Source organism: Pelodiscus sinensis, chromosome 5 (genome assembly GCF_049634645.1).
Source record: "Pelodiscus sinensis isolate JC-2024 chromosome 5, ASM4963464v1, whole genome shotgun sequence".
Taxonomy (NCBI): domain Eukaryota; kingdom Metazoa; phylum Chordata; order Testudines; family Trionychidae; genus Pelodiscus; species Pelodiscus sinensis.
Window position 1 is genome coordinate 4,117,119 of NC_134715.1, and position 27,125 is coordinate 4,144,243.

The 27,125-nt window shown below is 47.5% G+C and overlaps 1 protein-coding gene across 1 annotated transcript; it reads left to right on the forward strand.

Moving 5' to 3' along the window:
* Positions 1-96: 96 nt before the first annotated feature.
* On the forward strand, positions 97-27,122 carry STAP1 (signal transducing adaptor family member 1). Its single transcript, XM_075929269.1, has 10 exons — positions 97-486; positions 10,237-10,308; positions 11,421-11,537; positions 12,095-12,151; positions 14,942-15,114; positions 17,333-17,461; positions 19,852-19,921; positions 20,947-21,046; positions 22,209-22,349; positions 24,818-27,122. The coding sequence occupies exons 1-10, from the start codon at positions 364-366 to the stop codon at positions 24,895-24,897; spliced, it is 1,062 nt and encodes a 353-aa protein (XP_075785384.1). The 5' UTR covers positions 97-363; the 3' UTR covers positions 24,898-27,122.
* The last annotated feature ends 3 nt before the right edge of the window (positions 27,123-27,125 follow it).

Consider the following 27,125-nt stretch of genomic DNA (forward strand, 5'->3'; position numbering starts at 1 on the left):
TCTCTTTGCAGGTCACCTGTAAAGAGTCCAGAATCTGTGGGAGGGATCGCTAACTAAATCCAGTAATGATAATCCTGATAAGAAATGCCATAATTCTCATTTGCATGATGGAAACAATCTACCATGCTAGGAAACTTCCCTTTAATCCATTTAATCTTGTTCCTCCTCGGATTGTACAGTGAGAAAAGGGTCTGTGTGGTGTGTGTTTATTTAAAAGTAACCACTGAGACTTCCTCTTTGTACTGTCACCTTGCGTTCTCAAACCAGGGTTAGCTTTCCTTTGCCAGAGGCTGTAGATAAGCAGGCAAGAATAGACAGTGGAAAAGCACACGGGCAAGATTTAGGGGACAGAGTGGAGGCAGGATGGCAGAGCCTGGGAAAATCCCTGAACCAGCTCCTCGACGGATCTTCCAGGAGAGACAGAGGATTACTGCTCTTCCCTTGTACTTTGAAGGGTTTCTATCTATCAGATGTACACGGTACCAGGTAAGTGCATAAAAAGCTATGTTCAATTAAACTTTCCTTGAGAAACTGTTAACTCATTAGAGGTCTGTTCCTTAGGTCTGATCTGCACCTCAACTTGCACTGAAATAATTAAACTTCTTTGAATTCTTACCTTTCCTTATGGCAGTGATGGCTGGCCTCTTGTGGACACTTACTTCAGAATAAAAGTGTCCCAGGAGAATTTGATTAAGATCAATTATTTACCAATTTAAGCAAAATCAAAATAGGATACTCTTAATCTGAAGTATCCATCCACACACAGACTTAAATGAAATCACAAAATCTGTTTTAATTCACACCTTTAAATATTTCAGTGAAAGTTTGTACATAAACAAGACCTGGCTGTTGCATCAGAAAGTAATATTTCCCGTACTTGAAACTACTTCTTTTGCTTTCAGATTTTAGTTATATATATTCAACTAAATATAATGTTTAATAAAATAATATAAATATAAAATGTAACATAATATTCTCCATTTATAGACATGCATTTCCTTTACTGTAGACAATGGTATAACAAACCGAAAGATAGAGAAAGATGTTGATTTCTGAAGCTGAAGTTTATTTAAGGTTTGCCAGTGTACTCTTAAACGATTCCAGCATATTCCATACATGTGCATAATCAAAACAACTGCCTTACACACCACAATAATTATTCAGTACTCTATTAAATTTTTTTTTATAATCTACAGGAAAGTTGATTGAGACAGATTTCAGAGCTGCAACACTTCAATTACATTTTAAGCCACCAGAGCAAAATTTGATTTGTTTCCCTTGTTCTCAACTATCCGATACTAGTCTTAATCCTGAAATTCTCAGTGAGATAGCATTTTAAATGAGCGTGATGATGACTTACTATAATTAACAATATATAATGCCTAACCGATTGAGCATATATTTATGGACTGTTTTGGAAGCACAGTCGAGTAATGAGGTAGGATAATCATTTAGGCCCTGACCTTGATTTTTTATGCATGCATGAACATGATTACAGGTTAAACCTTGCTAGTCTGGCACTCTCTGGTCCAGCAACATCCGTGGTCCGGCATGATTTTAGTGAGCAGGATTTCCACTTATCACGGGTGTGGCCAAGTTTCCTGCAGTCCCATAAAGTTTGTTTACAGCCCCCAGTCCTGGCTCTCAGGGTTCTGGGCTGTTACTTAGCTTTCATTTACCCCTAAATGTCTCCTAAGAGCCCAGCAAGCAGTGGACGAGTTGGGAATGCTGCTGGACAACATTGACTTCCTGTGGTTAGGCAAATTCTCTGGTTCAGCACCAGTCAAGTCCTAAAGGTGCTAGACTAGAGAGGTTCAACCTGTATTAAGTATTTACAGATCAGGTCCTTGAACATGCGCTGACTGCTTTTTAGTACCGATTTTTTTATTTCAGTTCTTGATAGAGATAATTACATTTAATATTACAAAACAATTTCCATTATAATCCTCCTTTTTCCCACCCAGTCATAGCTGTAAGAGATTGAACATTTTCTGTGCTTGATCACTGCTCAGATATGAACTTTTTCATAAATAAGTTTACCTTTAGACTTTTGCTTCTTGCTTTTTTTTTTTTTTTTTAAGTATGGTGGGGGGAAGGAGATACACTTATCTCACAATGAGGAAAGCAACTACCACCATTTTTTTTCTCCCTACGATACAGAAAGAGGAAGTTTAGAACAGCAGGATTTTTGAACATCACTATTAATGCTATATCCTAGCATGGCAGATTGGTTGAAGTTTCATCATGCTGCATCTCAGTCCAGAAATAAATCAGCAGTTATTTTTCAGGTTTCTCCCATATGTGAAATCATTTAAAACCTACTCTCTTTCCAGAGTCACTAGCTCACATACCAGCAGTTGAGTGCCTGACACCAAGATCGTACAGGCAACAGATAATGTTTCAGCACTGCAGCAGGATTACCTGGGGCACCACGAAAGCTTGTAGTGAGATGAGTAATTTCAGAAACGGGAGGGGTCCGATATACAGCTGCATTTCCTCCCAAGCTTTTAATAATAGGAACACCTCAGGGGCTACCATTCAAGGCTAGGTCAGACATGTCCAGGAGCAGTGCGGGTGTAACAGTGAATCTTACCAAACTTCTGGTTTTGCCGAGGTTTCCAATCCACCTGTATCCTTCTTATCTCTTTATTCTTCTCTTAACTTAGGCCTCACCCTGCCAAGAGAGTCACATAGGACCCATATGGATTCCTTTTGGGGAGCAGGGCTTTCAACCATGCGTTCTCTAGGGCATGGAGTCAGTCTGTGTCTGTATTTTAAAGCATGTTTAGGATACCATATAATTAATGATTTGACTATCTTAGCATTGTTTCGCCTGTGACCAGAAAAGATCCGTTTTCCTAGTGTTATTTCAGCCGGAGTGGGGATTGCTGGTTGTGGAACGTGTGTGGTAGTGAAAGGAATCAAATAAAAATAAACCATTGACAAAATATGTCCTGAGGTTATTGCAGATGGTCCCAGGCAGATTTGGATCGGGCCCGCTTTAGCCCAGCGGGCTGGCTCCCTGTCGGTAGCGGCCCCACACACCATTCAAAGCAGCTGGCTGCTGGGGCCAACATGTGTGTCTCTGTGTGGCACAGCCCTTGGAGGAAAGGGGTCTCTGCCCCACACCCCCAGCACTACCCTTGCGGCCTCCCATTGACTGGAAACCGGCCAATTGGAGCAGCAGGGGCAGTGTTCACAGATGCATGCAGCATGTGGAGACCCGCTGCCGGCGCCCCACAAGGGGCACGAGCTGCACAGGGACATACGCTGGCCCCAGCAGCCAGGGCCCTGCCTGACGGGCCTGCTGGGCTGCTGGCTGGGAGCCACCTAAGGTAAGCGTCTCCTGTCCAGAGCCTACACAAAGCACATCCTCCCAGACCCCTGCCCCAGGTCACAACCCCAACTCCCCTCCCAGAGTCCACACCCCCCTCCTGCAGCCCCGTTCCCACCCCAGAGCTCCCTCCTGCACCCAAACTCCCTCTCTGACTCTGCCGTCAGAACCCCCACCTGCATCCAGACTCCCTCCCAGAACCCACCCCCCCTCCTGCAGCCCCGTTCCCACCCCAGAGCTCCCTCCTGTACCTAAACTCTGTCCCAGACGTCTCCATTAATAGCGTAGAAAAATGCAGCCTGTGACCACTTTCCAAATTCTTCACGTTACCCTTCATCAAAAAACGATTGCCTGCCCCTGTCCTAGACCCACGCAGCCTATCGCCACACAAACATGCACACTGCTACACTAAAGGGTTAGTATTCCAGTCAAAGCACAGTGCCTCAGAAACCAACACGGCCAGAAATAATATAAGTGGTGTCCGCTCTTGAGGTCTGGGGGAGACGGCAGAGTTCAGCTTCTCTGGCGATCTGGTCACTTCCTTCGGCCTAAATATGGGGTGTAGGAGCCTAACTTTTAGACGATTATTTTTGAGAATCTCGGTGTTTCAGGACCAATGCAAAGCTGAAGCCCTTGTCTTGCGCCAATGATAAGAAAGATAAAAACTTCAATGTGCTACGTTTGTATACAAGGCACACAAACCCATGCTATATTACTGTAACGAAACAACTGTCATCCTGAAATACTCTCCGGGACGTCACAGGCTGAAAGACAGCCAGCTGTAGGGACAGAAGATGATCCACTAGCATGCAAATAGGCAATGTAACAGGCCAAAGTGGGGGAACCGCTTGGCCAGGAGACGGAATACTCCTCTTCCAAGCTTTCATCTTTTTGGATCAAACAGAGCGACAGGAGCTCTGGGTTTGACGTATCAGCTCAAACGTGCGTCTGCTGTTCATAGAGACCAAGCTGTGAAGTTTGCAGTTGACGCTAGAGTCAAATTTCCCGAAAGATAAGGGTGTGGCTTTGATTTGTGGTTCTCGGGCAGAGCCTGTTTAATACGAACAAATGACACGGCACATTCGTTACGGACGCCGTTTTGTAGCAAAAGCAATTCGTTTACCAGGGTGGTTCTCAAACTGTGGGTTGGGACCCCAAAGTGGGTCACAGCCTCCTTTGAATGGGGTCAAGAAGACTTCTCTTCTTGCCGGGGGCTTCTTGACAGCCTCCCCCATCCTGTTTCCCAGATCCCCACCTGTGTCCTGCCTCTGCCCCACCCCCCTCCATCTCTTCTCTGTCTCCTCCCCTGAGCGCCCCCGGTGCCCCCACTCCCGCTCTTCCCTCCTGGAGCTTGAACCTCACGAATCTGCTGCTCATGGCACTCACAAGCACTAGGAGGGAGGAGGAGGAAGCCAGCCAGTGGGGCCACTGGCATGCCAGAAGTGCGGGGAAGGAGGAGGAGGTTGGTGCTGGTGATTTTTCCCCATGGGTGCTCCAGGGGCTGGCTTAGATTTGGTGGGAGCCAAGCTGAAGCCAAAGCTTGACACCCTGCACAGCAAGGCTCAAATTGCTGGCCCCTCAGCTACCCAGAGTGGTGAGGTTCAGGCTTTACCCTCACCCCCAACCTGGGGCTCAGGTGGACTGAGGTTTTGGTCCCCATGCCTGGGATTGTGAAGTAATTTTTGTGGCCAGAAGTGGATTGCGGTCCATGTTCCTCCTAATCTTTTCCATCTATATATGGATTTTTTTCCATCCATGTGTGGAATACATTTTGTCATGTGCACCAAGGCACGTGTGAATGTGCACCACCAGCAGAAACCAAGCCCTAGCTGTGGGTGCTCTGCTCTCCAGCTGAGCAGCACTTGAATCTCTCCAGAGAGGCTGCACAAGCACCCAGCTGACAAGGAACCGTAACTGCGGTGCCCTGAAGTTCGAGAGCCCCCGGTTTATCACATTGAAAGAGAACCTCATGAGAACATGCCCATATGGATTCTCCATTGACTTCTATAGGGCTCTGCACAACCAACAGGTCAACTTTCTTGTCTCTCCCTGCTTCTCTTTATACTTCTGGCCTTTCTTTCAGCTCCAAGTAAATGCCAAGGGTGTTCTTTTCATTGGCAGAGCCAAGCAAATCAGACACACGAGGATCCCAATCTGCACGGCACTTTATACCCATGTCTACTGAATGACTTCTTTTGGCACCAGTCGGCTAACTGGCATGGACAGCACATCATTTCCCAAAAACTACAACTCATAGATCAGTGTTTCTCAACCTTTTTTTTTTTTTTTTTTAAGTGCTCCCTTTTTCAAAAAAACAATTTATAAGTACCCCTAGTACCTACCGTTTCTAGACAACTTTTTTCTACCATTGCAACACATGTGTTTAAACAACTTCATCGTAGCCAGGCGGACAATGAAATTTTTGGGTGTAAAAAGAACAACAACAATAAAGCGCTGTAAAACTTAAAACAAAAATTCAGTTTTCTCCAAATTTCAGTTATGGTGACGTACCCCCCCATCCTTTTCTCGAGTATCCCTAAGGGGACTCACACCCCTTGTTGAGAAACACTCGTCTAGATGATTTAAAAAAACCTATTTAAAAATTGAGACTCCAGCCATCAGAATTCTAGAAATAAAAATGGGTTCAAAAAAAGTCTCCTACCATGGAGGAAACTGCAGTGTAGATGGGACCAGAGAGCACACAGGACTTGCATACCACTAAGGATGGACGCGGTTGAAAGACCAAAATAGCACAGTGGCTCACATGCAAAATAACAGCACGGAAAATTGCAACCCCAAGAAACCACAAGTGAAATACTCCCCTTGCTCTTCACATGGCTGGCGGCAATCAGACTTATTCTAAACATCGCTTCATTGTGTCACTTCCCCCGACTAGCTTTCATAGTAATAAGTGAGTGGAAAGCACTGTTGACCCGTGACCCAAAGACGCTCCTGAACTTCCAGAGCTTGCAGAGTGATGGGTTTTGCTCATTATTAGGGTCAAATTCATGCCTGTGCAGAGGGTGTGAATAAAGACGGGGCACGGCTTTAGTCTTCAAAACAGGGCATCAGGAAGGACTATTATTGTGCACAGTCCTCCTGCCAGCTCTCCATGTGGGGAGGAATTTCTCCCCCGATAACGCACTGCTTCATAATATTCGATTTGACCCACGATAAATATGACGGTTTCATCATGAACCTCAAAATATAAACCATAGACCACCTTTCTGAAAAGAAAGTCTCTCACGCTATGCGTACACAGTAACGACGTTCCACTCGACAAGGGCGCCGTTTGGAAAATGCTGCCTCTGCGGATGCGATGCAGGGTCAGCCCCTCCATCTGCCTATGCCGGATTCTCTATTAAACAGAGCCATGCTATCGACCAGCCTCCTCAAAAGGATATCGTGAAAGTAGCTGAATGTTTGTGAAAGGCTTTGAGATCCTGAAGTGTTAATACTATTGCCACTTACGCTGTTTATTATCACACGTGTGGTGGTTTTTGAACAGAGATCCAACAGACATCTCTTGCTCGCTCATCCAGTAAAAATATCGGGCCAGTTTGTGTCTCCGTGTAACTCCCCTAACTTCAAAAAAAAAGAGCAGTCCTGTAGCGACTCGTCGTTTTAAAGTTACAGACTAACACAGCCACCCCTCAGAGTCCCCTAACGTCAGTGGCGGGAGGATGGCACGTGGCAAATCAGAGCCCTGTTCTTTGAACATTGTCCAAGATGGGGAGCCTGATAACTGTAGCTGCATGAGAGGAGCAGGGCTCTCATTTGCAAAAGTAAATATTCACCCGGCAAAATGCTGCCAATTTCATTGGCCTGCTTGGCAAAGCAGATACGTCATCTGTGCTCCGCATGGGGCTGGAGAGGAGCAGGCATCAACAGCTTCATGCCATGTGCACTTTACCTCCCTCCGTGTATCTGCTAGCACTTTGGGGTGGTGGGGAGGAGACAAAGGCAACCTCTGGGATGCAACTTCTCTGCTCTACAGAGGGGCGCCTTGCACCCACCCAACCATGCAGGACAACATCTTTCCCAGCTTTTCCCAGTAAAGAGATAACAGGAGTTCAGTCCAGTCGCCCAGGGCATTTTCAATAAAACAAAGGATTATACCACTTCTTAAAGAAAAGGGTGAAACTTTCCCCTCATCCTCCACTTCTCCATTCTTGGCAAAATTACTAGCCAAGGACGGGGCCTCGCTGCGTTCATGAGTTCTTTCGGGGCTGACGCTGGAAGAGGGCTGTCAGTCCTAAAAGCACAACCCATTTCTAGATGGATCAGAGATGACTAGGATACTCTGGGGAGAACCACACTGCTTTGCCAGTGGTTCTGGAGAACTCCGGAAAAGATGTATGAGGAGACAGAAGAACACAGGGGAGAGGTCACCATACCGGGGGGCAGTCTGGGGAAAACATTCCGCCCATCTGAACTTGTCAGGCCTAGCAGGCGTGTTGTTTTTACCTTGGTGTGAGCAACTTTCACTTTTTGCCAAAAAAAGAAGTACTTTTTCAAAAACACTTCTGCTTTACCATCTTCATTTACTAGTTCATATTTAAGACTTGCATGATAACATGGAGATATACCCTCTCATAGAGCTTGAGAGCTCATTGAGTCCAGTCCCCTGCCCTCACAGCAGGACCAAGCACCATCCCTGACAGATTTGCCCCAGACCCCTAAACAGCCCCCTCAAGAATTGAACTCACAACCCTGGATTTAGCAGGCCAATGCTCAAGCCACTGAGCTATCTCCCCCCAATCTTTTTGGCTTTTAAATCAAATAATTCTCAGATGTTAGAAAAGGTTTTACTGATTTTCACCTACATTTTGGAGCACTTCAATCCATGAAAATACTGATTTTTTTGATTTTTTTTTTTTTTTTTTTTTTTTAGAAATCCAATACAATAGGTGGATCTGTTTATGTTAAGAATAAAGTAGTATAAGCGGACATGCGAGGTTGTCTGTTAAAGTGAGGCAACGTAGCAGCAGATACACATCTGTGCAGGGGGCTGTATACATACTGTTAATGGACAGTTCACAAAATAAACCACAGCTTGAAACTGTTTTTACCATCAAGATTTGTATTTTTCTGTTTGTTGCTTTTTACTGTCCGCCTGTCCACATAAAACCCCAAAATGAAAGGTCTTGCCCATAATATACCTCTCTCCTGCTGCCTCAGACAAGAGAGGAGGGTGTTTAATTATAATTGTCTTGCAACCTTTCCCATCACTAACTAGCATGTTCATTACAGGGAAGATTTATAACGATAAGCAGTATTCCTTACCAGGGCTGGTTGTTGATTTATAGCCTCCGGTCAGTGAAAGGGGAAGTAGATAAAGCGTCCCTGTGGGTTTAACAATCTAACTTTAGATTAGAGGGAGATACTGGTGAACAAACAAGCACAGTTAATATTAATCTTTGTGGGATTAGATTGTCTAGGGGAATGTTGGCAGGATGTGCAAGCATTCACCTCTCAATTTCATCTGAAGAAGTGGCTTGTGCCCATGAAAGCTCATGAGAGCATCTACATTTTTTGTTAGTCTCTAAGGTGCTGCAGGACAATTCACCTTTTTTTAAGATCTCTCAATTTGTTTGCCTTCCACTAGTTTCCCTTTGTCCCAGGTTACTAAAGACACTATCTGATGACGGTTTGGCAGCCTGTACCTGGGCCAAATCTCCCACTAACGTCAATGCTAGAGAATCCTAGAAATGTAGGGCTGGAACAGGAAGGGACCTCAAAAAGCCACTGAGACCAGCCCCTTGCGCCGTGGTAGGAGTGAGTAAACCTAGATCAGCCCTGATGGATGTTTATCCAACCTGATTTCAAAAAGTTTTAATGATGGGGATTCCACATGATTACCTCTAGGTGCTTAGAACTTTTGAAGAAAAAAAAATCAGACCCCACTTAGTTATGTGCCACAAAGTGGACTTAACGAACTGCCTAAGCGTAGACACTTTCAGAAAAATCTTGGTCGATTCATATCTTCAGAAAGTACCTAGACAGATACTCACTGTTTAAATAATTAAGAGATTGACTTGATGACTGGGAGGAGAGGAAAGTGCATTTAGTCTAGTTTGCTGTTTGTCCTAGTAGACTCAAATCCTGCTGTTTCCTCCCTCTACTTCACAATCATTATCATAGGAACAAATACAATTCTAGCTCTCCTTTCCATCTGTTCTTGGTGTGGAGTCTTGTTTTTAATTAAACTTGGAGAGAGCAACATAAAATATATTAACCATTCTTTTCCCCCAGGCCAGAGCTCACGTTTTAAATGCAGGACAAAAACGAGGGGGGAAAAAAACTATTTAGTCCTCAATACCAACGTATTACTTTATAGACTAACAAAGCATGTAGATGGTATCATGAGCTTTTGTGGGCACAGCTGAAGAAGTGATGTGCCCATGAAAGCTCATGATACCTTCTACATGTTTTGTTAGTCTATAAAGTGCTACCGGACCATTTGTTGTTTTTTAAGTTTACCTGTACAGACTAACTTGGCTACGACCGGAAGTTACAACGTATTGTCAGTGTTATCAATAATCCATATGGTTACCAATACTTGGTCACTTACCAAAACCAAGATATTGAACCCAATCACTACTATGTTGCTCTAGGTTTAAACTTGTATAGCTCCCCTGAAGCCAACAGAATTACCCTGCCATACACTGGACTAACACAGTAATGACTCAGACCTCAGGTTTATATATCTGAAATCCTGCCCTACAATGAATTTTTTTTCCAATTGTTTCATTTGCTGGGAGTTTGACCTTTACCAAACTACAACACACTGAAATAAACCCATGTGGGTTACGATAATTCTCTTACCAGCACTTCATTCACTTTTCTTTGGGGGCTAAAAAGATTTTCCAGGTAAATTGTCACTTGCTCTTTTCGAACAGGATTTTCAGCAGTACTGGACAGAGCTCAGAGGCACGACGCTTTTCTTTTATATGGATAAGAAAACCCCAGCAGTGAGTAGTACTATATGCTTGTGTGTGTGTGTGTGTGTGTGTGCACGCTAAAAATACTCAGACATGGTCATTTTCATGAAGTGACTATATACTCATTTACGGCAAATACCTCGCCCATCCTTCTGTTCTCTTTGAAGCCCGTGGAACGTATATCAAGCACCATAACAGAGGCTGAGTGAAGCTGTAGGAAGTGATACCAATAATCTACATCTACCCCTACCAAAAAGAGGATTCTTAGTCATTCAGGCTAGTCTGTATTTTCACTTTTGAGATGAGATCTAATGGAAGCAACACCACTTACTATACAGGGACTTTCAAGACAATGTTGCACGTGGATCCTTTTGAAAGCAGGGGAGTTGCGTAGGTATCCTCGACTAAGACTTTTCCTCCCTCATGTTTTACCTCAGAAGCAGCCGCCCTGTGAGAGTCCATCCTACAATTGTTTTGAGATCAGTCAGGTGGAAGGTGCAGTACAGTTATAACATACACACCTATATATTGTGAACCTGCCCTCTCTGTTGAGTTTGCTGTTCCTCAGGCAGAACTACCTCAATCCCATCATCTAGTTAGCTCTTTCCTCGAAGAAACTCAGCTTTTTGTGCTCTTCTGTCACAGCTAAGGAGACCCACCCAATTTGGCTGCCAGTTTGACTCAGTAAAATAACTACGTACCTTCACATGGGATACCTGGACACACCAATGCTGAATCTAGCACATAATCACTGAGCAACCTGGGAATGTGGTTAACTCTGAGCTCTTTAGATGGCAGGGAGGCTATGGATTGCATTCGGATCCTCGGTGCTTCACTCCTTCCGTGCGTGGGCTTTCCTGTAACACAAGGTAGAATAAACTCAGCCGAAGCAACAGCTAATCCGTGCTGTATATCCACACTGAAGGGTGGAGAGGCATTTTCCCAGAATGCGCAGTGTAGCTGAAAGTAGTTTTTAAAAGAAAACACACAGGACAGTGTGTAGCCACATAGGTTAATGGTGCCAGTCTGAAATTGAAAAAAACAAACCCAGCGTTTTCTTGGTGCAATGAGCGTCTGCTGGGACCAGCTGGCTTTGTCAGACATGCTTGAATGCCATGCCCCGACTTCCTTTCCCCTCGCAGTACACCAAGAAGCTCGAGTTGGTGAATCTGACATCAATAGCGAACGTGTATCCAGATGAAAGGAGGGGGGGTGCCCGGTTCCTCCTGATGCTGCCGAATGAGGATGTGGAGCTGAAGGTGAGTGGAGCTGGAAAGGCCTCCCGACTTGTGCGCAGTTGCAATGTGGGACCCACGCTTCTCCTGGTCACCCGAACAGAGAGATAGAGAAAGGAGCAGAACGCCAGCAGCTCCTCCTGCTGCCGGAGTGCCCCCAGCCTTCCCCCAGGCAAGATGGGTGGGGGAGGGGGAAAACAGGGGAGCCCGGGGGGAAAGTGGGGCAGAATCATGTGGAGAGCTCACGTGATTTAGGGATGTCCACGCATAGTTGATTACACGATTAACCGATCACCCTGCCACCTGCCCTCCCCCGTGTAAATGTGTAACCACTAACATTTCCAGTGGTTGCACATTTACACTAACATCCGACAGTGAACATCCCTAACGTGGTCCCGCTTAGCTGATGTGCCCCTCCCGTACCGGGAAGAAATTAATTTTATTTTCCCCATGGGACGAGTGGTGCCCAAGTCACCAGAAAAATGCAGACACCGAGGGGATTGAGAGAGGGACACACAGGGCAGACCAGGGAGTGCTTGGTGATGGAGTCAATCTTCCATGTCTCCTTTTTATTCTCTCAGGTCGAAGATTACGACAATAGGGAGGAGTGGAAAAGCTTTATCCTCACGGTCACACAGGTAGGGAAGCTCTTCAGGGCTGGTTCTCAGCTGATGAGGAATTGTACAGACAACCACTTGACCACATGGTGCTTTGTATGACATATGCCCAAGAGATCAAACAGCCAACAGCAGCCTGGACTACTGCAGAAAAGTCAATAGGTTCAGCACAAGAGAAAACAGATCAGTACAATATGGGTATTCGGACGCTGACTCATGCCGTATTGCTAAGTTGGCCTTACCCATGGGCTGCATCTAGATTGGCATGATTTTGCGCAAATGCGCAAAATCTTGCCACCTATCTACACTGTCCACATGTATTTGCACAAGAACACTGACTTTGTAATGTGCAAAATCAGTGGTTCTTGCACAAACAGTCTGATGCTCCCACTCAGGGATAAGCCCTCTCGCGCAAGAATACTTGCGCAAGAAGGCCAGTGTAGACAGCCAAGTTTCTTTCTTGCGCAAGAAAGCCCGATGGCTAAAATGGCCATAGGAGCTTTCTTGCGCAAGAGAGCGTCTACACTGGCACGGATGCTTTTGCGCAAAAGCAAATCTTTTGCGCAAAGGCACATGCCAGTATAGACGCTCTCTTGCGGAAATACTTTGAACGGAAAAACTTTTCCGTTAAAAGTATTTGTGCAAAATCTTGCCAATCTAGACGCAGCCATGAAGTGTGCTTCCCAAGAGACGTCCCAACATCATCATACCTCTTCACAGGTGAAAAGATTCTACAGCAGTGTTTCTTAAACTGTGTTCCGGGGAACACTGGTGTGCCACAAGGCAGTTGGAGGAGTGTCACAGAGAACAACAGAGTTCAAAATGGCCGCCTTTTTTTTTTGCTCAATTACTTCCCCCCGACTCCCCCCCCCCCCTTTTTTTTGTTCAACAAAAAACCCTTGGTGTTCCTCATTAAAAAAAAACCCATTGTTGGGTGTTCCTCAGTCTTAAAAAGTTTAAGAAACACTGTTCAACAGGCCGCAGCGGAGGCTAGATTTAGCCGGTCATCTTCCCTCCTTGTTTTTTCTGACAGCAGGGGCACCTCTGATCTCTGAGCGCTGCCCCATCTGCCGCTGTTTCTGTTTCTAGTTTAATATTGAGGGGGGGGGGGAAGGGATTTACCCCGTAGGTAGCCTGCGATTTGCACATTCCGTCAATGGTGAGCGAGACCTCCCAAGCAGAATATGAATATTTGTATTGTGTGAAGCAGAAGCCAGACATCCCTGGTAGGACTGCACTTTGCAAAGCTGGAACAAGAAAATATGTTTGGGCTCAATTCATCCCTCATGTAATTGCCTGGCTGGATGGTTATTCATTAAAACCAGATTAGATTTCACAGATCTTCATGCAGAATCTCTGGCAGGAGAGAAGGTGGCGAAATCCAGCCTAACTCTGTTCTCTCACGTGTGGCATTTTATTGATTCAACAGGACACATTCAAAGCCAGCTTTTCATTGAAGTCTGTGGGACGGGACGGTCTTAGCCTCACCACCATGACCTGGGCTCTGAGGCTCAGCTCTGGGGGCTTCCTATTGAAGCATGACCTCACTCTATGCGACCGATTTTCAGAAGTGCTACGTAGCCACCGTTCCCGTTGAAATCCGTGGCACGGGGGGTGCCCAGCATCTCAGAAAGTCAGGCCACGGCCTCATTTGCTTTTTAAAGATCTCCCTGCCCTCTCGGAGTGCGGGTCATGCATTCAGAAAGCAGACGACCAGAGTCCAGAGTGCAGGCAGTGCAATGTTTATTGGGGTTACCAAGCAACCAGATCCTACTAACAGAGCTCTCGTTTTCCCCTCCTCCTCCCTTTTAGCAGGCTTAATTATACCGGTAGTGCTCACGCCTGGTATCACCATTCACCGTTTATGGTCACAGTCTGTTTTGGAGGCTCTTGGGGCTCCAGCATTCCATGGGTAGGGGAAGGGAGTGAGGTTGTGTTTTGGCCAGTCACTGTTTCGTTGGCTTTCAGTGTTTCTTATACCTCCCTTCCCCCTTACACCTCCCACCTGGCTGCTTGACCTTGGCTGGGGAGAGGAGTTGTGAAGCTTCCCAGTGTACACTCGTACATACCCAGCAACGCTTGGACTGTATTCCTTATCTTTCTTCATTGTGTTATAAACCCATCTGGCGGTGGGCAGATGCGACACACATATTAGGAAGGACATAGTGCTATCCAAAGTCAAACAGGCAAACAAACCCCAACATTCTCTCTCAGGCTAACGAACAGTGAGAGATGCAGCCGTGTTAGTCTGGTCTAGCTGAAACAAAAGACAGGACTATGTAGCACTTTAAAGACTAACAAGATGGTTTATGATCAATATGATCCGTAGGCCTAACGACCAGGCCTACATGCAATATAACCATCACTGACATTGCTGGTGAGCATCTAGCTCAGTGGTCCCCAACGTGGTGCCCGCGGGTGCCATGGTGCCCGCCGGGGCATTTACATGCGCCCACCTAGTGACTACGGCCCGAGCCATTCTTGCGCCACAGGCACCAGGTGCGCAGCGCATGCGCGGCTCTGCCCCCGGGTGCCTGGCAGCCCCAAAAGGTTGGGGACCACTGATCTAACTACACTTGCTAAGAATCACTTGGGGGTTTTATTCAAGGACACAACTAGACATGAGGCAGTTCCATCTACCTGCCAATGCTCACCTACTCCCTCCAGAAATTAAAAGAGATTTCTGCTTTGTAGTCACCTTTTATTAGTTCAGTGGCGGAGGTGTTTGGGTTCGCCACAGTGACTAATACCCACCAAAGTTGTCCTGCCTCTTCCATTTCTTTTGCGACTTTAATTTTTGTTGCTTATCAGTTGGCAGTTCCAGCGTGTATATCACTGCTCCCTGGACAGCTTATTAGGCTGAACGAAGTGCTAGAGAAAGAAAAGAAAAGGAGGACTGCCATGAAACAGCCACCTAGTGCCTCTTTGAGCCAAGAAACATCAAACAACGGAGACTACATGAACACACTGAACACTATGCCGGAGTAAGTTCAGCAGGACAAGCCTGATTAGACGTTTCCCTTTTCTTTCAGGGCAGTTTAAATTTTCCCATATAGAATCTTACAAACAAAACCAAGGCTCATTGAACATTGTACTGTACTTGTCCCTTTTGGTTTATTGAACGAGTGCTTGAAAATACCCTTTAGGATAAAAAGTAGCGGATGCCAAAGGACTGAGAGCCACAGTTGTGAGCTTGTTTCCTTGTAGCATTTGCATATGTGTATGTGCAAAGAATGGGTACATTTTTGGTTTGGGGACTTAACAGGTCATAAAAATCCCTGATCATCATGGCTCCTGTTGTGTGACTGCAGGTTCTTCCACAGTGGTGGGCCAACACCACCAAGTTGTGATCAGAATCCAGATCCTATCAACATTCAGGGAAGGTATTTGGATCTGAGATTTTCATAGAAACATAGAACTGGAAGAGATCTCAAGAGGTCCTCAAATCCAGTCCCCTGCACTGATAGGAGGGCCTAGCACCATGTAGACCATCCCTATCATGTGTATGTCCAACCTGATCTTAAATATCTCCAGTGATGGAGATTCCACAACCTCTGTAGACAACTTATTCCAGTGTTTCACCACCCTGACAGGCAGGAAGTTTTTCCTAATGTCCAACCTAAACCTCCCTTGCTGCAGTTTAAGCCCATTGCTTCTTGTCCTGTCCTGAGACCAAGGAGAATAATTTTCCTCCCTTCTCCTTGTGACACCCTTTTAGATACTTGAAAACTGCTCTCATGTCCCCTCTCAGTCTTCTCTTTTCTAAACTAAACAAGCCCAATTCTTTCAGACTCCCCACATAGGTCATGTTTTCTAAACCTTTAATTTCTTTTCCAATTTGTCCACCTCTTTCCTGCAATGCACTTGCAACCCCTCCCAACTTGGTATCATCTGCAAACTTAATAAGCATCCTCTCTATGCCAATAGCTAAATAATTGATGAAAACATTAAATAGAACCGGACCCAGAACTGATCTCTGACGAACCCTTCTCATGGCTCTCTGTCATTCTGGATGAATAGTTTTGCTCTTGTGCCCTTAATCATGTCTCTCTGAAAAACTGCCAACTATCCTCAATTGTTTTTCCTCTGAGTCTTGTTTTCCATGGGATCGTATCTACCAACTCCCTGAGTTTGCTCAAGTCGGCCTTCTTGAAATCCATTGTCTTTATTTTGCTGTTCTCCCTCCTACCGTTCTTTAGATTCTCAAACTCTACCACTTCACGATCACTTTCACCCAAGCTGCCTTCCGCTTTCAGATTCTCAGCCAGTTCCTATATTTGTCAAAATCAAAACTAGAACAGCCTCTCCCTAGCCCTTTACTCCACCTTATAAAGTAAAAAAAAAATGGACTAACACATTCCTTAGTCTCTGAGGGTAGGACAGGAAGCAATGGACTTAAATTGCAGGTTCTGCTTTCGCCCATTATAGAGGTAGGGCTCAGTTGCAAAGTTTAGCTCTGGGTTCAGCTTTGGGTTTCAGTGCACAGTTTGGGTTCTTTGGACATGGGGGTTTGGTTCAGGCTCATCTGTATAATTCAGCCATCACTTAAGCTTACTCTATGAACACTAGAGAGTTCTGCCATTTCAGCCCATCGGTCCAGATCCACTGAAGCAACATTTCAGAGTGGACACCGCACTCATCTCGGCTCTCCCCACTCGCCAGAGATTTTTGTCCCTGCTGTTTCAATGGATTTTGTTTAAAGTGCAAGCGGGCCATCTGCTCCTTTCCCGGAAGCTTTTTTAACCACACCTTGGAGTGTCAAACATGTTGGTCTTTCCAGAGAGATTATGAGAGATCATAGATTTGCTGGGATGGACAGTCAAAGTATTCCAAGCAGAGTGAGCAAAACGGGTCAGCTGACATTGCTCGCTTTGCTTTGGGTACCAAGCCTTGCTGCTTACGCAGCTTCCCACCAGAGCTGTGCCCCATGTCACATGCCGAGAGGGATGAATCATAGCTGTCTGGAAGTCTGCCGATTGGCTAACATGGTGACTTCCCTCCAGGGAATGGCCCTTTCCCGAGTGAGACACCTTGACGCAATATAGGCTAATGGCAGCTCTGGATACCTAAGGGACAGGATACGCTGTGACTAGGCTGATGGGGCAGATCTAGTCCTCATGCTCTTTGCCCCGTGTCGAAGGATCGGCTTGGGCCGGTGGAACTCGGCGCGTTCACGCTGCTTCTTGCCTCTCTTCTCTGCAGGTGCTTCTATGCAGTGTCGCGGCAAGAAGCCATCGAGATGTTGGAGAAGGATCCCTCGTGGGGCAACCTGATCCTGAGGCCTGGTAGTGACAGTAAGAACTTCTCGGTCACTATCCGACAGGATATCGAGTAGGTTGACTCCACAAAAGATTGTCTAACTGCTGATTGAGAGGTGCTGCAATGTGATGCCTACTTTAGAATTCCCAGGGGTTGTTTGGGAAGTTAGTCCCTTATCATAGGAACAGTTGGGGGAGGCAGATTAGGCATTGAACATGGTCTTCAGGGAAGGAGGAGGAGCAGGGAATGAACACACTGGCAAACAAGATGGGCAGAGGGGACGTGTCGGGTCCTTAAAAATCTCGTATGTGACACCATGGAATCTTACACTTTCAAGCCCTCTCCAGAAAATACTCAAGAGCTCTGGAGCCATGTCGAACCCAACACAGTATCAGAGTTATGGCTCGTGACACTGAATGCTGCAGCAAACGGAGCACACCCGGTTCTAGTTCAGCATGTGGAGAGCTTTAAAGCCAGAGGCTGCTGAGACCCAAAATAAAGTGGTGAGGCTGTAGGTAGCCAAACCACCTCTCCTGTACTCCGCTTTGGGCTTCGCTCCCCTGAGCGACTACCCTGTTCTGCCTCCCCCCGGGGCAAGCAGACTACACCACGACCCTAAGCAGACGGAAGTCACAGGGAGGTTGGGCGGGTGACCTGGGCACTGGAGACTGGGGGAGAAGAGAGGCACGTGGCTGTTCTTCAGCATTTTTTAAACTGGAACCCATGTGCCCCATGTCCGAGAACTTGGCACATGTAGGATAGGGGGCCCAACCGCCCCCTTGGCCTGAGCATTGGGGCATCTGGAGATGACAGAGTGGCAGAGCCCTTCCTCCCTGGCAGGACAGGGGGTGGCTAGGCCAAAGTCGAGGGAGGGCTGATGTGGCCTGGCGCGTGGGGTTGCACCACCAAGTGAGACCCGTTTGGTTGGCTGGCTCCGCACTTTGACAGTCCCTCCCCTGCCAGTAGGTGGTGATCAGGATGATCTGAGACACAGAGTTTTGGCAGCCGGGTGCCTAGAAGGGTCCCCTCTGCCCCAGCCTAGGGAATTCCTGTGCTGGTTTGGAATAGGACGGGGGACATTTATATCAATATCCAAGTCTGAAATCTGAGGCGACTTGAATTCTTGGCATGTTTTCTATGGGACTTTCACCTAGAACCAGAAACCATTTTCCAGGAGATCCCCCTCCCCATCCCTAGTCCCTGCTGCTGTTTCCAGAGTTATCCTGATCTCATGCTCTACATGCTGTGAACACCCCTTGGGTCAGCTACATCCCCCACTGAACTTTCCTCCTCTCCCATCCCCTCGTCTCCAGCTACACCAGCACTGAGGAACCAACCCTTCCTAGGTGGACCAATGAGATTGCTCGGATTTAAGGTTGAGTAGCCCCCTACTGGCCTTGCTGAGGCATGTGCCACATCGTTTCACATTTGCCCCTTATCCACACTAGCACTGTTCTAAATTGGTGCAGGGACACCTGGGTACCTAGCCCACAGCCAGTGACAACTCCTGGGAGCAGTGAATTCTGGGAGATTTCAAAAGACCAGCCTGACACAGGCCGGAGAGCACTGTCTGAGCCGTTTTAGTGCCATCCCTGCTAGCACTGAACTAGTTCTGAGTGAACCGGGAGTTCGCCAGGCTGAAAGCTTGCTTCACCTAGCCAGCACTGGCACCTCTGGAGCCCGGCTGTGTGTGGATACAATGCGTTGTGTGAGTCCGCAAAGGAGAGCAATTGGTTCTGAGGGGACACTGCTCCAACCTAGACAAGGGGTAGAACTCCTGTTACTGCACCTTCTCCGTGAGCCCTGGCAACTGCATCTCACTCATGAGCTGCAGAGCACAAAACACCTGGGACCTAACTCATCTCGACCTTGATCCTCGGGAAGTGAACACTGAAATCACAGACAGACGTGCCTGCTAAGGGCTATGCAAAAAGAAGGCTGTGACTGTCCCCTCCCTTGAGAAAAGGGGGAATCTCACTGAGGAATCCCTTCCAAATTGTTGCCCGGAGCGGGTGCTGCTATCACCGCTGCTGTGGAAGAACAGGGATTCCAGTCCTGAACTGTTAGCCATCTCTGAGCACCCCTGCCCTTTCAATCCAGAACTCACAGCCTGCAAAATGAAACACGCCCTATCCCTAAACGTCTCCTTGACCAAATCCTGGGAAGGCAAAACTTGCAATGCCTGGGATTTCCCAAGTAAAACAAAAACCTAAAAAATTACCCTGCCTGCTGCTTGACACAGCAAAGCAACCAAACAGCAAGCAAACCAGAATTTCCCCCCTTAGCTGGTCACTTTTACACGAACAGTTTCAAAACAGATAGATAACACAACACTGAAACTTTCCATCAAACGCACATCTTAAACAGAAGATAGGAAACCTGCAGCCATCACCATTCATTTTCCTTTATACTGTATTTTATTAACAGCCGGGTGGTAATCCTGTACTTTCTTCTTGTTGCAGTGGTCCATGTATAAAGCACTACAGAGTGGTGAACACAGGCAAAGGTTACACAATTGAACTGGCCAGATCAGTAAGTGGGTGTTTGTGTGTTGGAACTAGAGAGGCCGCTATTGGGTCTGTCTTAGAAAGCTGGAAAGCGTATAGAAATGCAGAACAAAAAGCAGGGGTTTGTCTGCTCCGTGGGCTCTAAAGCCAGAAGGGACAATAGTAATAGTCTAATCTGACCTGCTGTAGAGCACAGACTAATGAACTTCCCACGATAAACCCCCCAGCAGATCTCTGAAGAAACATCCATGTTTGATGTAAAAATTGCCAGCGACTTGAGAACCACCCCAGCCCTTGGTAAATTGTTCCGATGATGAATTATTCACTGGCCATTAGAGGGAGCACATGTCCTTTGCGGTGGATCTCCACTCACCTGTGGTCAGGGAAGCATCTCTCTGTTATTTGCACCCCCTCCTGCTAGTCAGAGAACGGTCTTTGGCGCTGCTGGATCAGAGGGGGAGGAACATCCTGTGCAGCCATTTTACTTTCAGCTCATTTTCCGCCTCTCCTACAAAAAGATTAAAATCAAAGGCCAAATGCAGGAGGCCTCTCCCCAGCAAATTCTCACTCTCAGACCGGCTTTGGTCTGAAGAGAGCAGGCACTCCAGACAAGAGTGCTTTCTTAGGAGCGTGTGTCATGTCCCCACCCACGATCGGGAACAAGGGAGGGACCCACGCTGTGTTCTGCTAGCACTTGGCTTTCTTTGGGGCCCAAAGCAGCTCCACACCCATTTGTTTGCAGCCTGGCTGGAGCCACACTGTGCACTGAGAGGCAGTGGGAGGGACTGCTGTGAGCAGCCTTGTTCCAGTGCCCTGCATACGCCCCCTTCTGCACTGTACCTAACTCGCAATGCTGACTTTCAGCCAGTATGTGACCCTCGCATTTGCATAATCCGCGAAGCTCCAGTTTCAACAGCTGGCCCTTGAAACGCGTTGCACTGGTGGTGAAGCCAGATCCAGCTCCAGGCCAAATTTTTACCAGCTCACATGTTTCTGACCCAAAGCGTAGCTCACCGTAACTTTTCACCCTCCCCCCTTTCTGTTCCCGAGGTGACGCTCCTGAGCCTCCGTGACGTCATTGATTACTTTCTGAAGGAAACCCGGGGGAGCTTGATGCCGTTTGTCTCTCACACGTATGACAACAGACTGGGTATGTGGTGCGTTTCCTCCAGGGAAGCACAGCTTCTCAATTCCAGCTGCTACCCAGCGTTACTGCACGGCGGGTGTACTACCGGCAGCTGAGTTGCGGGCAGTCCCTAGCGGGCTGAAACGTGTGTGCATAAAACGTGGATTGAATATTCTGAACAACCGAACCACAACGATGTTACAAACAGGGGAGGAGTCCTGTAGCATCTTAGAGACTAACCAAAAACCAACTCCAAAGGGAGAGTGCAGAACTGGCTTTCATAAGCAAATCTGATCCTCACTCTCATGGCTTGGGCAAAGACCTGAACTGGATGGGTCATTATAACACCAGCTTTCCTTACATTCAACACCCAATTGACATCAACAGCTAACTAAGGGTCATTTCCAGCCCACTCACTTAGCCTCATTAGCACCGGCACTACAAGGGACAGGTACTGCCCCCCGTTTTTGTTATAAATTATGAGGGTCCCCCCTTTTCTCTCCACTCTGCTCATCTGAGGAAGTGGGTTTTGCCCATGAAAGCTCATACCTATATATATATTTGTTAGTCACTAAGGGTGTCTCTACACTGTACCCTAAACTCAAAATCAAATCTCTTTCAAAATAGTTTATTCGGAAAACTGGAGCATCTACACAGCGCCATATTCCAAAATAACACGCTATTTCGAGCCATCCCTCATGCAACGAGATTTGCCGGGATAGCAAAATAGCAAACCCGTTATTACGAAAAATATTTTGAAACAATGGACGGCTTGTGCAGACGTGGGATAGCTCCGGTATCCCGAAATAGCTGTGCAGTGGAGACGTACCCTAAGGTACTACAGGACTACTAATTCTTTGCAGTCAGACTGACCCGGCTACCCCTTTGAGACTTTTAAAGAGAGGAGGGGTTAATGCTATGCAGTCAGTCAATCTCTCTCACTACAAAATAACTGCAATAAGCCATGTCTAGTTCAGGGGAAGTGAGTGGGTCCCCCAGTTTGGCCTCCACCCCGAGCCCAGATGTATACACAGCAATGAAACAGGCCTGCAGCCCAAACCAACTGGCACCAGCCAACCATGGGTGTACACATTCCTTTACTCTTACTAAATGAGGCTAGGATCTTCAGGAAAGAGACTGCTCCCACACTCAGGGGAACATTCAATCTTCGGTCCCGTTTCTGCAGCTGGACTTTCGTTGGCACCCGCCCTGAGAGAGAGGCACCTGGCAACGGCGTCTCAGCCCAGCATGAAGACTCTCAGAAGCCCAATGCCTGAGCAAGTAACAGCACCTCCTTTGGAGTATCCTGTGGCCAGATACGTGCACGGTGAGGACGGGACAGCTTTGGGGGCCTTCTGATCCTTTGAAAGTTAGGTTGGAAGACAGAGGAAGGAGCAGCCTGCGCATCCTGCTCTCAGAATCCTCTCTGCCCTTCCCCCACAGGAGGGACGTGCCGTAGATGCATCACAGCAGGGTTGATTTGCTCCACTAAAACATATTCCACACTTGACCAATGCGGTGGTGAAGTTCTCCTGGGATCCTGGCTTTAGACCCGAGGGCCCACAGCTGTCCCTGACTGACGCTTGTGGGCAGTCTCAGCAGCGGGGCCAAAGACAGCCTGGGCTATGTGCCGTGTACCGCGCACCCTAGACACGATCAGCCCAGAGCGGCACCCGGGAACTGGGCTGCGGCCACCTGGGCGAAGGAACTTATCTTCAGCCCTGCCAATCGCAGCAGCTCTTCCTGCGTGGTGCCTGGGCAAAGCCCTCGTGTAGGCAACTTGGCTTTGTCTGACCTGAGTCCATCTAATTCCCGGGGGTTACACCAGTGGCAGCCCATGAGCCTAGGCGAACTAGGCAGGTGCCTAGAGCACCACTGGCCTGGGCGCCCGATGACGTCACGGGGTGCCGGGGCGCCCCATGATGACGTCGCGATCATTGACGGCCGAGGGGGGCGCCAGCTGCTGCAGCCAGCCTCAGGCCGTTCCTGAGCACCACCAGTGACACTAATGGTTTGCAAGACACTCACCCCAAAGGCCCAGGTTGGCCACTGGGAGCAGAATACCAGGTGAGCTCCTGGGGGGAGACATAAATGAGTACTAAGATGCTGCTTTCTCTGGGGCAGTGAGGAAGTGCAGTGTAAGTCCGGATGGGGCTCCTTGAACTATTTCCCATCATCCTGTCAGGCGTCTGGGCCGTATCTTCCCAACACTTCATCTTAAACGCAACACGTCCAACTGTTGAGCTCCCCCTCACTCGACCTTTCCCTTCTCCCCCACCTCTCTCCGGGACGCTGCCTCACCCGGGCCCTCGGCATCCCCTCTGACTGAGGGAGCTGCACGGTCAGTTGTTTGCACTATGGCTCTGAGGGAGACGGGAGAGGAGGCAATACTTTTCGTTGTCGCGCCACCAGTCCATGACACAGCTTAAACGTCTGCCTGCGCTCTGCCCCTCACACGTTGCCAAAACTGACAATCTGAAGAGCCCCAACCGCGCGTCATTGTTAAACCTCACCGTTAGCAGGGTGCTTTCAAAAGCCAGAATTCTGACCCTGGCAGACCAGCTGTGACTCTCCTACAATTCTCTTCCCCTAACCCATTAAAAAAATTACATTCTAATTGACAAAGCAGTGCCACTTCTTCACCCTATCTGACTGTATGTGGTATCCTCCTCCTCCTTACGTCTTTAAAGTTCTTCATGGCCAGGAGCGCTCTGTCCAGCACCTGCTACAATCGGGCCCCAATCACAACTCTTGGCAACTCAATATGAATATTTACTAACCACACCCGTTGGACATTTACCATGCAGGTGCTTAAAGACACTGACTTCACATTTCCCCCCAGACTTCGATTTTGTAAGGATCGCCTTCATCGGCGCCTAGAGCCAAGGGAAAGGATTTTATTTTTTTAATACATGATCTGCTTGGTTCCTCTGCAGCGGGAGGAACAGACCATGCAGTGCTGAGAAGTTGGCTCGAGGACGTTCAGTAGCCATGCTAAGGGAAAGCGCAAGAACAAAAACTAGTGAAAAGGAACAAGTTTAAAAACCGTGCTGTCATACTCAAAAGTGCTTTTGCTGACCTATGACAGCATTAGGGACAGTAGCTCATGAGCTTCAGATCCTGGTGTGCAGGGTGGACATAGCGCAGCTCTGCTACGATGCACCGAGAGCTGGAAGGCACTTCTCCTGCCCCACCAGCACAATGTAACAGCTAGAATAGCTCCGTCATCTCCCTCCAGCTTCGCCGGTTGTCCTGGGTGAAGACAGGAGCTGGGGGAGTGTTTATGAAGGATCTAACCGATTAAATGGGATTTTAACTGGTTAACTGTGATGTTTAACTCGTTAACCAATTAGAGGGGGCGGGCAGGGAGCCATTCTAGCCTGCAGCTCCCTCCCCCTCACCCATTACAACTGGGCTGGAGCAGCGCCTGCTGGTGATGCATGCTCAGGTCCGCCATGGACAGCGGCAGGCAGGGAGCTGCTCCGGGCCCCACCGGTTAACCAGAACCGGTAAGCGCCACCTGGTAAAGGCAATGCTAACTGGTTAACCAGTTAACCTTTCACATTCCTCGTGTTTATGGCAAATGACTATGGACAATGCAAAGGGCGGGTATGTACATACATGGTGTCTGGCCCAACGAAGACTATAGATTGTCGCTAGAATAGAAATAAGGCCAATAAGCAGAGCGGGAAAGCTGAGAAACCAGGCTGCCCTGACAAGCTGGGAAGCTGCCTGGCTCTGGCATGCCGAGTTTTCGCTCTTGAGTGTTAACGAGTCTTTTCCCCATTCTTCCAGAAACTCTTGGCAAAGAGCTGAAAGAAAAAGTGAAGAGGAGACACCGGGGTGAAAGACAACGAGCACCCCAACCCCTGTGAGGTGGACACAGACACAGGCAAAGTCACATTCCAGCCCCCGAAATCCCTGGGGGCTCCTAACTTTAATAGTGCAATCTCCCTTTGTATCAACAACGCTCCGAGGCTGGGGCAATGCATTATGGCACATGACATTGGATATCTATTTCCTACGGCTTCCTGTTTGTACAAAGCAAAGTCCATCTCCGCGGCACTAGGCACATGTCTCAGCAACCTTCTCAAAGGCAGGAAGAGGGGAAAACCCACTCCAGCCGTAGCTCTTAACCAGTGCACCTTCCCTCCCCATCCCCGGACAAAAGGAACGGTCTTCAGAGAGCCCCCGACAGTTTAGTTTGGACTAATGTGGACCAAGGAAGAAGGAAGTGAATTTTGAAGCACAGAGGTCTGCCTACAGCAGGGGTGCCCCACCTGTTACAGATGGAGAGCCAAAACAGTGGTAGATACAGCAGCTAAAGAGCGGAGGGGAAAAAGTTGTTGAGCCCCCAAAAAAAAAAAAAAAAGCAAACCACTTTTTGCCCTTTTAAGAGAGCAGGCATTGCCCTTTGAAGGCGGCCATTTTGAAGTCTGCACAAGACAACACAACTCTGGTTCTGGCTCTTGCAGACAGAAACACGCTGCCCTTTTAAGAGGAGCGGCAGTTGCAGCCAGTACACTTCGCACCAGCCCCAGGTTGCAACTTGATCCAAGGGACAGTGTGCCATAGAGCGAGATCTGGAAGCAACAGACAAGGAATGGTCACAACCGCCTAGCCAGACGTCGCTTTAGAGAGTCGCTGTGAACACCAGCTGAAGGAGCCCCAGCCTGCACATGGGGGGAAAAAAAGAGGTGGCTGTAATGCCTTCACTATGGCAGAATTAATCTTCAGCTCTGCTTTCCCCCACCGCCTCTTCAGTCTGGCCCCGATGGAGAAATAAGGGAGAGCACACTGAACGTTGCTGTAGCCTTTGTGCTGGACGGTGGCTTTCCAAAGTATCAGCGAGCAACTTCACTTTCCAAAAGGAGCATTTCCGATGGATTACTGTAGTGCACGCAGAAGAGGGTCATTCTGCTGACCAGCCTCTCTGGACAGCATCACTTAGCAGCAGTTTGCAACGCCCAGCAGTGCAATTTGTTGTGAACTGAACTAACGGGGAATTTGTGTTCTCCTTCACTACACCGTCTCTGTTATGTCCAACGTGCTAATTGCTGGCGTGATCAGCATAGCTTGTGTCATCATTAGGGCTCAGGGTCAGCATGCCACTGAGATGAATATGTCACTCAAACATCGCCACTTAAAAATCGGCTCATCCGCTTTGTCGGTAGTCCAGGTTATTTTTAATGTGAAAAAAGATGAAGAGCCATTCTGACTGGTTAGAGGGGCTACACGTATTTCTGTCACATACTAAGTCCTCTTCACATTCAATAATTAAAAATCTACTCTCCTCAGCCTGTGTTCAGACCAGTCGAGAGAGAAACATACCCCACCGAGAACGCGCAACCATCTAGCATACACACTGTTCCAACTAGATCGGCCTAGTAGGCAGAAATCATCCACAGAACAGACATCCAAAGGACACTCACTGTTTAAGAGATGTGGGGATGTATCCGTGTATTGCTAATACTGGCACCCCAATTCCTGCTCCCCATATATTTAGAGTTCGCAAAGAAGTGTATGAGTGCTTAATGCTGGAGCAAGTCCTGTTTTCAAGCACCAACACAACATACAACTACACGCTGTCAGGAAACAGGAAGCTGTTAACAAAGGCCACTCGGCATGTTACATCTGCATACGACTTTGAACCCTGAAGAGACCCCAGCAGATCTAAGTCAGGAAAATGTCCGGTCTATCAGACTTTTACAGACTCCTTATTTTCAAAGTGTTCCATGTGATACTAACATCCAGCTCACATTACCGACTCTGCTTTCATGCTGAGTAAACAAACAAAGAAGTTAGTTACTCAAAGTACATTTTATTGTTTCCCAGCCCCTGACTTTCAGAGTTCACAGTGCTTTATGTTTGCCCCAAATGTTTAAATAAAACCCATCTCAGATTTCATTTGGGATTTACACTCCCTGTTATTTCTGGGGGGAAAACACACATTTCAGTCATTTCTCAGAAGCAGGTATTTATTCTCAGTCTTCTCTGTCTTCTTTTTTGCCCTATGTCAATTATTATTCACCTCTTATCTGTTTTACAGAATGTTTGTTTTTGTTTTAAAGAATAAGTTGTAAAAAAAAAAATTAAATAAACA